This window comes from Oryctolagus cuniculus, chromosome 9 (genome assembly GCF_964237555.1).
Source record: "Oryctolagus cuniculus chromosome 9, mOryCun1.1, whole genome shotgun sequence".
Taxonomy (NCBI): Eukaryota; Metazoa; Chordata; class Mammalia; order Lagomorpha; family Leporidae; genus Oryctolagus; species Oryctolagus cuniculus.
The window spans coordinates 124,492,591-124,508,467 of record NC_091440.1 but is presented as its reverse complement, the minus strand read 5'-3'; the positions used below and the strand labels follow the sequence as shown (position 1 = coordinate 124,508,467).

The window sequence follows — 15,877 nt, the reverse complement described above, 5'->3', positions numbered from 1 at the left end:
CTCAGGACAAGAGAACGCCCGGAGCCACTCCCAGGTTTCCCCCAGAGAAAGGACCTGGTTTCGAACCCTTGTCCTACACTTGGTGTGCAAGAGAACTGTGTGCAGCAAAGGTACTCCAGGGGCTTGAAAACTGCCTGCAGGTGTTGGGTCACAGAAGATCCCCTCTGCAGGTGCAGGGCGGCCGTCCTGCTTTGAGCACCTGGACATGCGACACGGGATGACAGATTGAAGGCCTGTCAGGAGCCAGTTCCTTGCTCTGGAAGGAGTCATGCCATCCTAGGTCCACAAAGAGTGGCCACTGGTGGCTGGGGACAGCCCAGCACACACCACAGGCACCTGACACAGACCCTGACCACCTGAGGACGTGTCTCAAGGAAGAAGTTCCTGACTGCACACATGTCGTAAGACCCCCAGCTCAAGCCCAGGCCCTGCCCCTCGCACACACTCGGGCAGCTCCATACCTCTGCAGGGCAACGCGGGGTGCTGGGCCTTTCCCGGGATGGCCACCCCGTAGTGATTTCCTATCCGTGTGAGGGAAGTCATGAGGAAGGGGAGAGAAACACTGTAGCAGGAAGCGCAGGGGTCACGTCTCTGCATGGAGTCCAGCGGGCTGGGGGCCGGCTCTTGAGCCAGACAGGCACCAAGGAGTAGCTGTACCCTCGTCCCTGCAGGCACAAGGGGGCGTGGAGAAGCTGGGTGACCCAGGTCCGAGGCACTGAGTGGCTGGCCTGCTGCAGAGCTGGATCAGAAACACGCCGATCCCATGACAGTCCCCACAGAATGAGGGAAGTACACATTTCTCCCACCCCTTCTGAAGAAGACCTGGACAGACAAGCAGACCATTCAGAGCCACCATCACTGCTGGGAATCCAAAGCAGTGAGTTTGAGAAATGTTTAAGACACAAACCAGCAACAGAGTAACTGCTGTAACAGGTTTTTCTCAGATCCTCCTCGCTCCTGAACCACACCGCGTAGTTCTTTCAGACAGTCCTCCCCGGATGCCTTGGCACCAGTCTCACTGCTCTCTTCTGAACACACTTTGCTCAAAAATCCTCTGATGCGTGGTGCACTTGGAGGAGAGCATCCCAGGGTTGTCCAGTCCCACGGAGAGGAGAGGAGGACTTCGGCTGACCATGTTTTGGAACTATACTTCCACAATTTACAGGATTATATTCGCATTTGTTTTGTATCTAACCACTTTTACTTGACATTGCTGATTCAGTCGCCTGTATTGACATTACAGATTGCCGAATATAATTATTTTCCCAAAAGAGTTCCAATGATGATTACGTTGCTTGTCCTTTATCACAGAACCCGACACTCCTGATTCCCAAGTAGATTTTTCCTGTGCTAATCCAAATCTGCTTTTGCTATAGCTCATTACACATCTTTAACCATTCCATGTGCTTCCATTCATTATATATTTAAGTGCTTCCCTATTTTTCTTTTTAAGATTTTAAAAATTTATTTGAGAGGTAGAGTTACAGACAGAGAGAGGGAGAGGCACAGAAAGAGGTCACCCATCTGCTGGTTCACTCCCCAAATGGCTGCAACGGCCAGAGCTGGGCAAATCCAAAGCCAGGAGCCAGGAGCCAGGAGCTTCTTCTGGGCCTCCCACACAGGTACAGGGGCCCAAGGACTTGGGTCATCTTCTACTGCTTTCCCAGGCCACAGCACAGAGCTGGATAGGAAGTGGAGCAGCCAAGTCTCAAACTGGCACCCATGTGGGATCCCAGCACTGCAGGCGGAAGCTTAGCATACTAAGCCACCACACCTGCCCCTGCCCTGTTTTTCTTACTAAATTTAATCTTCACTGGTATTACCTTATCAACATATTTTTGGTTTCATATTACATCTAACCCATATACCATCTGCCAACATGACCAGTATGTCATTTACATCTGTTTAAAAAAATTATTTATTTATTTGAAAGGCAAAGGAACAGGCAGACTTCCTGTGGGGTGATTCAGTCCCCAAATGCCTACAGTTGCCAGGAGTCAAAAACTCAACCTGGGTCTCCTACGTGGGTGGCAAGGACTCAGCTACCTGAGCCATCACCTCTGCCTTCCAGAGTGTGCATTAGCAGGAAGCTGAAATCGGAAACAGAGCCAGGACTCAGATCCATGCACTCTGATATGGGATGCGGGTGGGTGTGCCATCCACTGTGCGAAGCCTCTACCTTCAAACCCAGTGAGTACTTGTCATGCTGAACAAAACGCCAGAGAGAACAGCGAGGGCTCACTGACTGTGCAGCACTGGCACAGGCAGAGCCCAAGGCGGAGTTTAGAGGAAAGCAAAGGCTGATGCCAGGGAAGAGATGCGGTCAGATCACTCAGCAGGTGGGGAACGGGTTGAGCTGGGGAAGATCAGTCTGGTGATGAAACTCTGGACACTGTCATGGTACCTAAGAGCTTCAGGGGTTAGGCTGTGCTAGCTCATGGCTTACACGTGCCTCTTGGCTTAAAATGAGCCCAAGGAGACCTGGTTACCTCTATGATGTGTCCTTCCTGCTATTAACGAGGGCCAGGGATTTCCCAGGCTCGCTCGATGCAAAGGCCCGAGCAGTTTAGAGCATGCTGGAGTAAGAAGTGGATTTGCTTATACTGCTTCCTCTGGACTGTACTACAGATGGCCTGGAAGCCAGCAAGCGCTCTGGATCTCTTGTATGCCAAGGCTCTTCCCACCTGACGTCACGAGGACATGGCAGTCAGGAGAAACACAAACCAACGGCATGATTTGAGAGAGGGAGAAGCAGAGTACGTTTATGACTTCTAATCCCTTGAATGAACTCAACAAGCTGACTCGTTCTGCAATCTGCAGCAAGATGTGGGGGGAAGGCTGCAGGAGGCAGGAGACAGCTTCTTCTGTGATCTGGACAGTCGCCTGGCATTGGTCAGCTGTGGTCCTAGCCTGACCTACAGATCTCTCAATACGGAAATATCCTTCCAGAACCCAGGATGACCCAGACGCTGTGTTAGGGCTGGGGATGCAATGGTGACCAAGGAAAAACACTGTTTCTTGGTGGAGCTTAAAATCTAGAATGAAGGGACTTCAAAACATTCAAACACAGGAAGACAGAATTAGATACTGTTACCGTGGTGCAGGAGAAATCTGAAATCCATGCATAGTTTTCTTTTACCATGCGCATTTTCCCTGGAGTTTTTGAAGGCCCCTCCCAGATCCTCCTGCAGTTAAAGCTTGAGAGCCACTGGCAACGCAGGAGGAAGGAGAAGGGGGAAATGATGGAGAGGGAGAAGTGATGAGAAGGGTGGTATCACGGAGGAACGGCATCACTTATGGACCCCACTGAACAGACCACCGTAGCTGATCACGCAGTTTCGGGGTACTCAGCCATCTCACCTGCCTGTGTGACCGTCAACACCGGGGATGTTGTTTGAAGGCTGGATTTGTCTCTTGCTTGAGACACAACACATCCGTGGTTTCGAATGTGCAGGGCTTTCAAATGTATTCAAACAGCACGACACCAATGGGAGCCACAGCCTGACAAGAGACAAAGGACGAGAGCGCCCCTCTCGCGTTCTGGACAATGGCTAGAGGAAAAGTCGGGACTGCGGTGAAGCATGGGAGCCACGCTGGATACAAAGGCTGCATCGCCACACTCAGGAGATGAGGTACCGTGGGAAGAAGCAGGGAGATCAGAAACGCGTCCGGAAGTTCAGTGTGAGGTGGACCTGAACAAGCAGTGGAGGACAAAGCCAAAAACCGTCCCCAAGTCCCACGGCCAGAGCTGCCTTCAATTCATTTATTCGCATGTTGCGTCTCATCTGATGGAACAGGGAAGTGCAGGATATTCTTGCCCAACTTTTAAAATTTATTCTTTGATTAAATTATAATGAAATATTTGGTTTGCAATAGAAAAAGAAATCAACTGCTTTTGCTCTTACAGATAAAAATTACTATGGAAGAGTTTGAGAAAATCCTAAAGAGATACACGGTTTTCTCTGCAGGCAGAGGTCCATCAGAGCGGAAGCGGACAAAAGAGCCGACCTCCATCCAACCCGCTCACCTCCCAGCTGAGGACGGGGGCTCAGAGTGGGGAGCCCACACGCCCCACTTTGCATCACTCTCGGTTTAAACACAAGCTAAAGACACAGAATAGAGACTGCCTCTTCGGGAGAATCGGTGCTATGTGTGGCCCGCCCCCGCATCACTCCCGAAATGGGTGGAGGGCTTCCAGCTCCATGCCGGGCGGCTTTGACCTGCAGGCCCCTGGGCCCGCCACCGGCGTGGCAAGTCTGGATGGTGGCAGCCGCCACTTCCTGGACATGGAGGAGGCCTCTCGTGGGAGCCTGAGCAAGACAAGAGATGGATTAGAAGAGAGCCGGGCAGGTCACCAGTGAGGAAGCCCAACCGCTGCCGGGAACCGGAATGACCAGACAGGGACAGGAATGGGGCTGAGTCACCACCGTGGGTGGGACCCCAGCCGTGCCGCCGTCTCCTGCTGAATCCTGACATGCCAGGCCTGAACCGTTTACAGGGCTGTTCTCCCGGACAACCCCCAAAAATCCCCTGGTGTCTGTAGCCTCTGTGAGCCAACCAGGAAACTGGGGAGTAGACGGCTACCATGGCCTCTGCTGCGTCTGGCGGGCTGCACTGTGCCCTCAGTTATGCCGGGAAGCACCAGCCTGGGTGTTGCTGTGTGGGGCCTTCAGGTCCTTTATGGACTTGATTTAACTCTGTCATTGGGGGTAGGAGTTGTGGGGCAGCAGGTTAAGCACCCTGGGATGTCCCCTGAATGCTAGAGTGGAGTACTAGAGCAAGTCCCTCTTCCGGGTCAATCCAATTTCCCACTAACGTGCCTTCAAGACTGCGGATGATGGCTCAGGTATTTGGGTTCCTGCTATCCCTGTGGGAGACCTGAATGGAGTTCTGGTTCTGGCTTGGCCCGGCCCCAGCTGCTGCAAGCATTTGGGGAGTGAACCAGCGGATGGAAGATAGATCTCTCTTTCTCTCTCTGTCTCTCCTTCTCTGTCACTCTGTCTTTCAAATAAATAAATAAAAGCTTAAAAAATAATAGAGTCCATAATCAGCTGACTATCAAAAAGGGACAGGATCCTGGACAGTCTGGATGGGTTTGGTTTAAGCAGGCAAAGAGCCTTCAAAACAAAGCTGATGCTTCCCTAAACAGAGAAATTTCACCAGGGACAGCAGGTGGAGTCTGTGCAGAGCAGGTGACAACCCAGCCCAGGAGTGCAGCCTTGCCTAGCCAGCCCCACAGTGGCACGAGCCCCACACACACAGTAAACGCCGTAACACACGTCTCCCACTGATTCTGCTCCCTGCTTGTGCCTGACTAATACACGAGCCAAGCATCCCCTAAGTAGCTGGGGAGAGAACTCACACTCTCTCAAGGCCAAAGTGGACCGGTATCCCACCCTGCCTCCCATCGCATCAGTTCAGCACGGACGCCTGCCTGTCACAGGAGTGGTACCAAATCCACATGCCCCGCAGGCACTGAAGGAACACAACACAGGCCCAGGCTGGGCGGCCAGCAGTTCTGCCTGATGCACTCCCGGGCCAGGTACGGAAGCGTTTGGTACCTTGGTTTCCACATCTCCGGCACAGAAGAATGTCAGCACCTGTCAGGGGCAGGCTTCTGGCTTAGCAGCTGCAGCACCACTAGGATGCCCGCACCCCATATCAGAGTGCCTGGCTTCGACGCTTGACACTACTCCAAATTCCAGCTTCCTGATCACACACACTCTGGGAGGAAGTGCTGATGGCTCAAGCAGTTGGGTGCCTGCCATCCATGTGGGAGACCCGGATTAAGGTCTGGGCTCCTGGCTTCAGCTTGGCCCAGCTGTGGCTGTTGCAGACATTCGGTGAGTAAGTCGGCAGATGGGAGGTAGGCGTCTCTGTCTCTCTCTCGCTCTCTGCCTCTCAAATAAATTAACAATATTTTTAAAAATATAATAGCACCTACCATCCAGAGTTGCTGCAGATTCCGTTAATCACATTGTGTAAGCACTCCGAACACCTGGCACACAGTGACTACTCAAAAAGGCTAAGAACCGTTGACCGTTTCAGCAGACCAAAGAGAGGCTGATGCAAGCTAAGCTTCTGAAATGGGCAAAGGGGGAGTGGGAACAGTCACGGCGACTCTAGGGAAGCAGGAGCCACAGGAAACCACACAGCGATGACACAGAGCATGGTCAGCATGACACGGGCACTCAGGAATGCTGCCCTGACCATGACGAGTTCATGGGCCTTCCTCCTGATCCAGGGCTGGGCCAAAGCGAGCAAGAGCAGTGCCTCAGACTGGCCCAAGGAGAGTCCCCGAACTTGCCCCAGGCCTGATGGACCTCCATGCAGAGGAGGAGTGCAGGGTCTACCAGTGTCAGCGCCAGCAGCTTTCTCCACAGGGGGCAAAAACGGATGCAGCTGTGGAGGGGTTACGGCCGCATGGCTGCCACCCTCGAGAGAACACAGCTGACGACGCAGAATCCCTGCAGGAACCGCCAGCAGGAGACACGATGTGGCTCACCATCCTGATTCGTGGTAAGCAGGCCCGACTGGACTGGCCAAATCCTACAGAGAGCCTGGAAGCAGTGCGCAGGCATCAGCAAGATGACACACCTTCACGTTAACTCTGGGAGAAAAGACTCCTGAGTGCTCCCAGGAGTACCTGTGCAGCTTTCCATAGCGATGACACTGGAAAGAGGACTAAGAAAGGAAACAGGTCTGTGACAGGCAGGTGCCGAGGTGCCACAAACAGAATCCCAGAAAGCAACACAACCCAAAGTGACGTTGACCAACACACCCTGGTCATGACGGTGTTCGGAATCTGAAGCCACTTTCACACACTCTCTAGAGAACTGGCTTCAGACATGCATCTCTGAACCCTCTGATAACTAATTTGCGAGACGCCGTCTACGATTTCCGGTGTGACGTCATCAGGCTGTGTTGCGCGCAGCCACGTGGCCCGGAGGTAGCCAAGATTACTGTAGGAAGGAAGCAGAGAGCCCAAGGTGCTGCTAGCAGGTTGGGTTGGAAACCCAAGGGAGCAGTCAGGAAGCCGCCAGCTCCGTAGCACGTGGAGCACACGGGTCTCTCCTGTGCAGGGCGGAGTGGCGGGCTGGGTGACCCACCGTGCAAGAGCTGGCCCAGCCCAGCGGGAACGCAGTGCGATTTCCTTCTGTGGCCCTGCCAGCACAGCGCAGCTCAGCACAGCACAGCACACCTCTGGAAATATCCAAACTCTGACAAAACTGAATTCTGCAACCAGGGAGCTGGCGGGTGCTTAGAGGGTGCTCGTGGAGCAGAGACGGCGTCCATCTTTCTTCCCAAGCTTCTCCTGGATCTTCAAAAAGCAATGATTAATCCAGACAGTCTTGTAGTCCTTAAAACAGCCCATTCCACGAACTTCCTGTTCGATACCTTCTCAGTCCATTACAATCCCATTGAATGTAAACTGTTTTAAGACCTGTACTTCTGGGGCCGGCACCGTGGCTCACTTGGTTAATCCTCCACCTGCGGTGCTGGCATGCCATATGGGCGCCGGGTTCTACTCCTGGTGCTCCTCTTCCAGTCCAGCTCTCTGCTGTGGCCCGGGAAGGCAGTGGAGGATGGCCCAAGTGCTTGGGCCTTGCACCTGCATGGGAGACTGGGAGGAAGCTCCGGCTGTAGCGGCCATTTGGGGGGTGAACCAATGGAAGGAAAACCTTTCTCTCTGTCTCTCTCTCTCTCTCACTAATTCTACCTGTCAAATAAATAAATAAATAAAATCTTTAAAAAAAAAAGATCTGTACTTCTGTGAAACTCATATGTGCCTTGGACATTCTCCAGGGGTGTTGCTCTTCCGAGAAGAAGAGAGAAGGATGTGCTCAGGTGTATCCACAGCTCATCACTTTCAAGTCAGTGATCCTCTGCACCGAATGCCAATCAAAACAGGACCACCTCCTGATGTCAGCACACGAGCACCACCCCCAGTGCTGTTTGCTTTTTTTTAAAGATTTTTTTATTTATTTGAAAGAGAAGAAGAGACAAAAAGAGGTCTTCCATCTGCTGGTTCACTCCCCAGTTGGCTACAGCCAGGAGCCAGGAGCTTCCTCTGGGTCTCCCATGTGGGCGCAGGGACCCAAGCACTTGGGCCATCTTCCACTGCTCTCCCAGGCCATAGCAGAGAGCTGGATCAGAAGAGGAGCAGCTGGGACTTGAACCGGCACCCGTATGGGATGCCAGCACTGCAGGTGGTGGCTTTACCCGCTATGCCACAGTGCCAGCCCCCACCCCCAGCAGTGCTGTCCTCATACCAGCGACATATTCAGACATGCAGGGCACAGGAAGCCTTTGTAACACACGTGCACTGGGAGCGGAGGCTGAGGGCCTTTAGCTCCATGCCATGTTTTCCACTATGGACATGCTGGAGCCCATGTCCACATCCAGCATACACGAGTACGGGAGACAGGAGGACATCACAGGTCATCATGTGAGACAGATGTGGAAAGCGCAGATGCCTGCTTCCCAACAGGCTGTGACGGGAGAAGGTGTAGCTGCACAGAACAAAGAATGTGAAACGCGCTTAGCAGGCTAAACCCTCATGGGCCACCGCCTGGCAGAAAGCAAAGCCTCTGCTTCCAGCTTTCTTATATACCAGAAACAGGCCACCAACAGGGCAGCTGCCGGGCTCAGTGGCTGACACACCAAGTTCCCAGTGGACGTGCCTGTGCTCAAGTCCCTGCTACAAGTCTGATCCAGCGTCCTGCTAATGTGCACCCTGGGATGCACAGGCGATGGCTCAAGTAATTGGGTTACTCGCCACAGCTGGGCTGTGGCCAGGTCCCTGGCTTCAGCCTGCCCAGCCCTGGTGGTTGCAGGCATTCAGGGAGCAAACCAGCAGATGGAAGACCTCTGTTGCTTGGCCTTTCAAACAAATAACAATCAAGAAATATGCCATCGCTGGCCATTCAGAGTGAGGTAGACAAAAGCTCTGTTGCTGACCAGGAACCCAAAGGAAACTTCCCTTGGAGAAGAGGAAGCCTTGCACCTGTAGGACAGACAAGCTGTGTGCCCTGTTCATGCCGCACACCAGGCCTGGAAGGGCAGGCCACCCCAGCACCAGAACCCTTGGTTCTCCCACCCGAAGCCAAAGGACCCTAGCCCGAGTCCTCCCAAGCACGTCAGCAGTGGTCTTACATTTCTGTCCTGTCCCTGCAAGACTCTCTTCCTCGCAACCTAAGTATTCTCTCTCCACTAATCCTGAACGGCTACCTTCTCCAAAAGCCTCCGGGATGCCCTCCTCCACGGACAGGATGTAACTCCTCCCGGCTTCAGGGGAGAAGGCCCACCTGACAGGTGCCCTTCTCACATTCTACCAGGCTCTACCTGCTATCACAGATAATCGGCTGCATTTCTTACCCAGCCTAACATACTCTGGAGCCTCCTAGACCACGTCTCCTGCTTCATCCAGCTCGCCATCTGTGTTCCCAGCAAATAGTATTTGTGTATTTCATAGCTCCCTTATGAATGGACCCAACCCTGCCTACACCTTAAACAAACCACCATTCATTCGAAACCTACACAGCTTCATTAAGCATTTAATAGGTACAAGGAATCAGAGATGGTGAAGATGAGTGAGAAGCAGCCCTGCTCTCCTTGGAATGTGTAACTCAAGGGTGCAGCTAAGACGTCCACATAAATCACTCATAGCGAACAGGTATGAGTGGTACTACAGACATACAGACATACACACATACACACACACACACACACAAACTATAACGTGCAGAGGGGAGTTGAGGAGCAGGCATTGGCGCTCAGTTAAGACACTGCTTGGGCACAAGTATCCCACGTCAGAGTCCTAGAACTACTTCAGTTTCCTGTTAACGCTCATCCCTGGGGACAGCAGGTGATGGCTCAAGTACTTGGGTCCCGGCCTCCCACCTGAGAGACTTGCATTGAGTTCCGGTCTCCTGCTTCGGCCTGGCCCAGCCTCAACTGTTGCTGCCATCTGGGGAGTAAAGCAGTGGATGGAAGCTCCCTCTCTTTCTCTCAAATAAAATTGAAAGAAGAAACTAAGGAGAACAGAAAAGAAGAATGGTTTCAACTGGTGGGGGTCAGGGAGATTCTGGGCAGGTTTCCTGAAATGGGAAAAAAAATCACCAGTATAGGCCAGTGCTCACACACCGGCTCTGTCACCTAATCCCAGCACCACCCTTCTGTTTTATAGATAGGGAAAGTGGGGCTCGGAGAAGTTAGCCAAGTTGGCCAAGGTCCCACAGCTGATAATGAACCTGGGAATCACATGGGCAACACAGGCAAAGCCCAGGCCGGTGTCCCCACATCTGCCCTCCCCTCCTCCACACACCCTGTGTAGGATTCCCACATCCACCAGAAGGAGGGCAGGGTACCCCAGGAGTGGCCCAGCCTGCACAAAGGCCTGGAGGGGAAGTGGGGGAGGGGAGGTGTCGTGGGCGAGAAGGCGAGCAGCTGGCGTGCCACTCTCCGGCGTCGTGCCAGCCAAACAGGACCAAGGCATTTCCCATCTGCCAGGAAACCTAGGTTACCACAAGGAAAACACGCTGGAGGTCTTGGCTGCTATTGTTTTATGACAATCATTTTAACCTTTCAATCTAAATGTCACGTAATGCAAACCATATTCCGTGGAAGATTGATTTCCCCCTACAGTTCCTCTTCCTTTAGCTGTCTTTCTTTTTCCCTCTCTGTAAGGATGAGAACTAATTTCCAAAGGCTTATTGAAACATGGAATGAGGGGCAAGCACTGGAGCACAGTGGGTTAAGCCACCACCTGTGACACCAGCATCCTGTGTGAACACCAGTTCGAATCCCGGCTACTCCACTTCTGATCCAGCTCCTTGCTAATGCATCTGGAAAAGCAGCAGAAGAAGGCCCAAGTCCCTGAGCCCCTGCACCTACTTGGGAGACTCAGAAGAAGCTCCTGGCTTTGGCCTGGCTTAGTCCTGGTCTAGTTGTGGCCATCAAGGGAGTGAACCAGTGGATGGAAGATCTGTCTTACCTTTTCTCTTTCTGTAACTTCTGACTTTCAAATAAATAAATCTTAAAAAAAAAAAAAAGAAAGAAAGAAAGAAAAAATGTAGAGTGTTTTAAAATACTCTTGAGAGACACAGAAAAGAGGAAGGCAGCCAGCACTGCGGCTCACTAGGCTAATCCTCCGCCTGCGGCGCCAGCACACTGGGTTCTAGTCCAGGACAGGGCGCTAGATTCTGTCCTGGTTGCCCCTCTTCCAGACCAGCTCTCTGCTGTGGCCAGGGAGTGCAGTGGAGGATGGCCCAAGTGCTTGGGCCCTGCACCCCCATGGGAGACCAGGAGAAGCACCTGGCTCCTGGCTTTGGATCAGCGTAGTGCGCCGGCTGCAGCGCGCCAGCTGCAGCAGCCATTGGAGGGTGAACCAACGGCAAAGGAAGACCTTTCTCTCTGTCTCTCTCTCTCACTGTCCACTCTGCTGTCAAAAGAGGAGAGGAGAGGAGAGGAGAGGAGAGGAGAGGAGAGGAGAGGAGAGGAGAGGAGAGGAGAGGAGAGGAGAGGAGAGGAGAGGAGAGAGGAAGGCAGGGGGAAAGGAGGGGGAGGGGGAGAGAGGTTCTTTCATTCTTTTACTCCCTAAATGCCTATGATGGTTGGGGCTGGGGGCAAGGTCAGGGTCAGGAGCCAGGAGCCCATTCCAGGTCTCCCATGTGGGTGGCAAAAACCCAACTACTTGGGCCACCATTGCTGCCTCCCAGGGTCTCTGTTAGCAGGAAGCTGAAGTTGGGAGCCAGAGACAAGAATTAAGCCCATACATTCAGGTACAGAATGTGGGCATCTGAAGTGACAGGCCACACATGTGCCCCAACAGAGGTTTATCTTTATGCAACATACTTCTGAGGAGCCTGTACTGCAGGTAAACAGACACCTGGGACCCTGGCAGGCCATAAGGGCACAGGTTCACGTCCCAGCCACTCTACTTTTCTTTCTTTTCTTTTTCTTTTTCTCTTTCTTTTTTTTATAGATTTATTTGAAAGGCAGAGATTAAGAATGAGAATGAGAATGAGAGATCTTGCATTTGCTGGTTCACCCCCCAGATGGCCACAATGGCCAGGGCTGGGCCAGGATGAAGCCAGGAGCCAGGTGTCTCATCAGAATCTCCCACGTGGGTACAGGGTCCAAGCACTTGGGCCATCCTCCACTGCTTTCCCAAGATCATTAGAAGGAGCCAAACTGGAAGTGGAACAGCAGGCATTGCAGGCAGTGGGCAGCTTAACCTGCTACACCATTTCCTATTGTACCAAACAACACTTAGGCAGTGTCAAGGGAGTATTTTAATATTGTATAACTGGAATGATTTTAAGAAACTTAGAGATATTTTAAAAATTTGTTGAGGCCGGCGCCGTGGCTCACTAGGCTAATCCTCCGCCTTGCGGCGCTGGCATACCGGGTTCTAGTCCCAGTCGGGGCGCCGGATTCTGTCCCGGTTGCCCCTCTTCCAGGCCAGCTCTCTGCTGTGGCCAGGGAGTGCAGTGGAGGATGGCCCAAGTGCTTGGGCCCTGCACCCCACGGGAGACCAGGATAAGTACCTGGCTCCTGCCTTCAGATCAGCGCAGTGCGCCGGCCGCAGCGGCCATTGGAGGGTGAACCAATGGTAAAGGAAGACCTTTCTCTCTGTTTCTCTCTCTCTCACTGTCCACTCTGCCTGTCAAAAAAAAATTTTTTTTGTTGAATAATTAAGAGATCAGAGCCCGGGGCCGAGACTGTGGCATCTTAGGTTAAGCCTCTGCCTGCAGCACAAGCATCCCATATGAGCGCCAGTTCAAGTCCCAGCTGCTCCACTTCCCATGCAGCTCTCTGCTAATGGGCCTGGGAAAGCAGTGGAAGATGACCAAGTGCTTGAGCCCCTGCACCCACGTGAGAGACCAGGAAGAAGCCCCTAGCTTTGGATTGGATTGGCCCAGCTCCAGCTGTTGCTGGCCATCTGGGGAGTGAACCAGTGGGTGAAGACCTCTCTCGCTGCCTCTCCCTCTGTCTGTAACTCTGCCCCCTCAAATAAATAAATCTTAAAAAAAAAAAAAAAGGATATCAGAGCCTAACATGATACAATTGAAACTGTGTGTGTCGGGGACCAGCAACCGGCACAGCATCTGAGTAATGGGAGAAACAGGGCAGGGGGTGTGCACAGCTCCGTCTCACAACCGGCTGCTACCGCAGGTTCACCTCAGTTCCCACGCTCACAGCCCTGGGAAGGTCACTCCGGCTCCGCTCCAGCTCGCACACTTGCAAATCCCAGGACCGGACATCACTTCCCCCAGGGCAGGCACGTGCCGCAGAGCTCCCGCCCCCTGGTAATGCCACAGATGCTGACGAATGACCCGATCTCAGGCACCTGAGTGCGTGCAACCCCACACCACTGAGAGCCAGGAGCCCCTCCCTTCCTGGTCTGCCTGAGGACTGAGGCCAGGACTAGCGGCCTGGGCAAAGGAGACGGGGCTCTGAGACACAGAGAGGAGGGGAAGCCACCTTAGCAACTGCAGAACTGATGCGAAAGGGGCAGGCGAGGAAGCAGCCCGGCAGACTCCAGAGCCAAGTCTGTCCACGGCCAGCACTCAGGCACATGTGAGCCCACCCCCACCCCGACCCCCAAGGCGGCCTGGGGATTCTGGAACCACTTACCACGTGGGAGCAGGCTTCATCTCATCCATCCCATATGTGACCTTGTCACAAATCTATGGGACGGGTAGGGGTCTGGCGCAGTGGTGAGACCACCACCTAGGACATCCGTATCCGGTATCAGAGTCCCAGCTCTGTGCCTGATTCCAGCTTCCGGCCAGCACACACGCTGGGAGGTTCAAGCACTTGGTTCCCTGCCACCCACATGCAGACCAGGACTGAGTCCCTTGGCTCCTGGCTTTGTCCTAGCCCAACCCCAGCTGTTGTGGACATCTGAGGAGTGAACCAGTGGAGGAAAGATCTCTGTTTCTCTCTCTCTCTCTGCCTTTCAAAATAAACAAGTAAAAAAGTATCCAAAAGCCTAAGTGAGCAGGTGGTTCTGCCCAGCGCCACCTACAGTCCTTCAGCAGCTCCTGCAGCGTAAGCCCAAGCCAGGCTTTCTCCACAGGGACAGCCTGCGAGTGTACAGGAACACAGGACCCCCGCCTCTCACATCAAAACCTTTCTTGTTCTACCCCTGGTGATGGGGAGAATGCGGACAAATAATTGTTTCCCACCCTCCGAAGATAAAGAGGTGTCTGTTAGCACTGCTCAGTGAGAGCAGGAAAAGGCAGGCAGCTTGGTTTCCCATTGTGGGATTACCAGGCCTCAATTTTCTCATCTGTGAAATGGAGACGCCCCCTGCACCACAAGGTTGCTGTAAGACTGACAAAGGCAGTGCTTGTGAAACGCCTGGCACACAGCAGGTGTCGGCTCCGCTCTCCCATCTACCCCTCAATACAATGAATCACCACCACTCACAGCTTCACATGTGGTCCTGAGCAGAGTAGCAGCCCACCCCTAAGAAAAACTCTCCAAGTCCCCGAGACTCGGCTGGGAAAGTCGCTCTTCCAAATAATAGGGCATTTGCACTTTTTTTTTTCCACCCCAGAAAAACCCAAATACTCAATTTAGCCAATTTATTTTTATTTATTTTTTTGACAGGCAGAGTGGACAGTGAGAGAGAGAGACAGAGAGAAAGGTCTTCCTTTGCCGTTGGTTCACCCTCCAATGGCCGCTGTGGCTGGCGCACTGCGCTGATCTGATGGCAGGAGCCAGGTACTTCTCCTGGTCTGCCATCCTCCACTGCACTCCCTGGCCACAGCAGAGAGCTGGCCTGGAAGAGGGGCAACCGGGACAGAATCCGGCGCCCCGACCGGGACTAGAACCCGGTGTGCCGGCGCCGCAAGGCGGAGGATTAGCCTAGTGAGCCACGGCGCCGGCTCAATTTAGCCAATTTTAACTCCCGTAGGACAACACTTTCTTCACAGGTTGCAGACGACTCGTTGATGGGGTAATACAGATCGGAACTAAGTTAATCCCCACCAGAAGCTACTGTCTAAGAAACAAGTAGCTCCCACATAGAGGCTGAGCATTCTGCGTGCACTTGCACCCCACTGAATCCTACCAACCCTATAAAGCACACACCATTGCTATCCACCCACTTTACAGATGGGAAAACAAAGGTCAAGGGCTTTCAAATGACCCAGTCCCAACACCAGGCAGAGTTCAGCAACAGGCCGGGGCACAGGGGGAGTCCCAGCCCTACACCCGGTCCTCCAAGTCCTACAGGAGAATTCCCCCATGAGTCCGTATCATCAGCAAAGAACACACACATCAGAACGGCAGAGATTCGGACACATCCCCTCCGACCCGTAATTGGGAGAAGCGGTCCCAAGCAAAGAAAACCACAAAAGCCCTAACTTCCAACTCGCGGCACGCAATTCCTCCTAAGCGTACACCGAGAGCTGCGGCTGCGGCGGCGCGGGCCGGCTTCCCCGAGGCCGGCCGGGCTCGGCAGGTGCAGGTGAGCGCCGCCGTGCACCTGCAGCCGCCCGCGGGGGCGCCCCGGCACCCGGCAGTGCTCGCGGCCAGGCACCGAGGCGCAGATGACAACCGGCTTGCGCGACAGCACGGGGACCTCGGAGCACACACGAGCTCGCGGGCACAGCCGCGAGCACAGCGTGGGCTCACCCGGCGCCGCTCGCCCACCCCCGGCAACCTCACCTCCCGCCGCAGCCGCCTCTTCCGCCGCCATCGCCCGAGCCCCCTAGCGTAGGTCGGCCCCGGGTAGGGGCGCGGGCACCCAGCCGCTGGGCTCGGCCCGGGAGCCGGGGGACCCCGCCGCAGCGCCCCGAGCGCCGCCGACTCCGCCCGCGGCCTGGGCTGGCACCCGCAGTCTGCGCGCCGAGGGCTCCGC

The 15,877-nt window shown here is 53.9% G+C and overlaps 1 protein-coding gene across 15 annotated transcripts in view; it reads right to left on the bottom strand.

The window, feature by feature from the left end:
- BMAL2 (basic helix-loop-helix ARNT like 2) overlaps positions 1–15,861 on the bottom strand; it is a 70,009-nt gene extending 54,148 nt beyond the window's left edge. For 8 of the 15 annotated variants that reach the window (XR_011379036.1, XR_011379037.1, XM_070049544.1 and 5 more), the window contains exon 1: positions 15,685–15,861. Coding sequence is in view for 6 of the 15 variants with exons in the window: in XM_070049544.1 (XP_069905645.1) it covers positions 15,685–15,715 (31 nt within the window). In the remaining 9 variants the exon portion in view is untranslated. Of the gene's footprint in view, positions 1–5,561; positions 5,830–5,944; positions 10,992–15,684 lie in introns of those variants that run through there. The other 7 variants (XM_051850886.2, XM_051850889.2, XM_051850887.2 and 4 more) reach the window with 7 other exon arrangements.
- Positions 15,862–15,877: the final 16 nt, after the last annotated feature.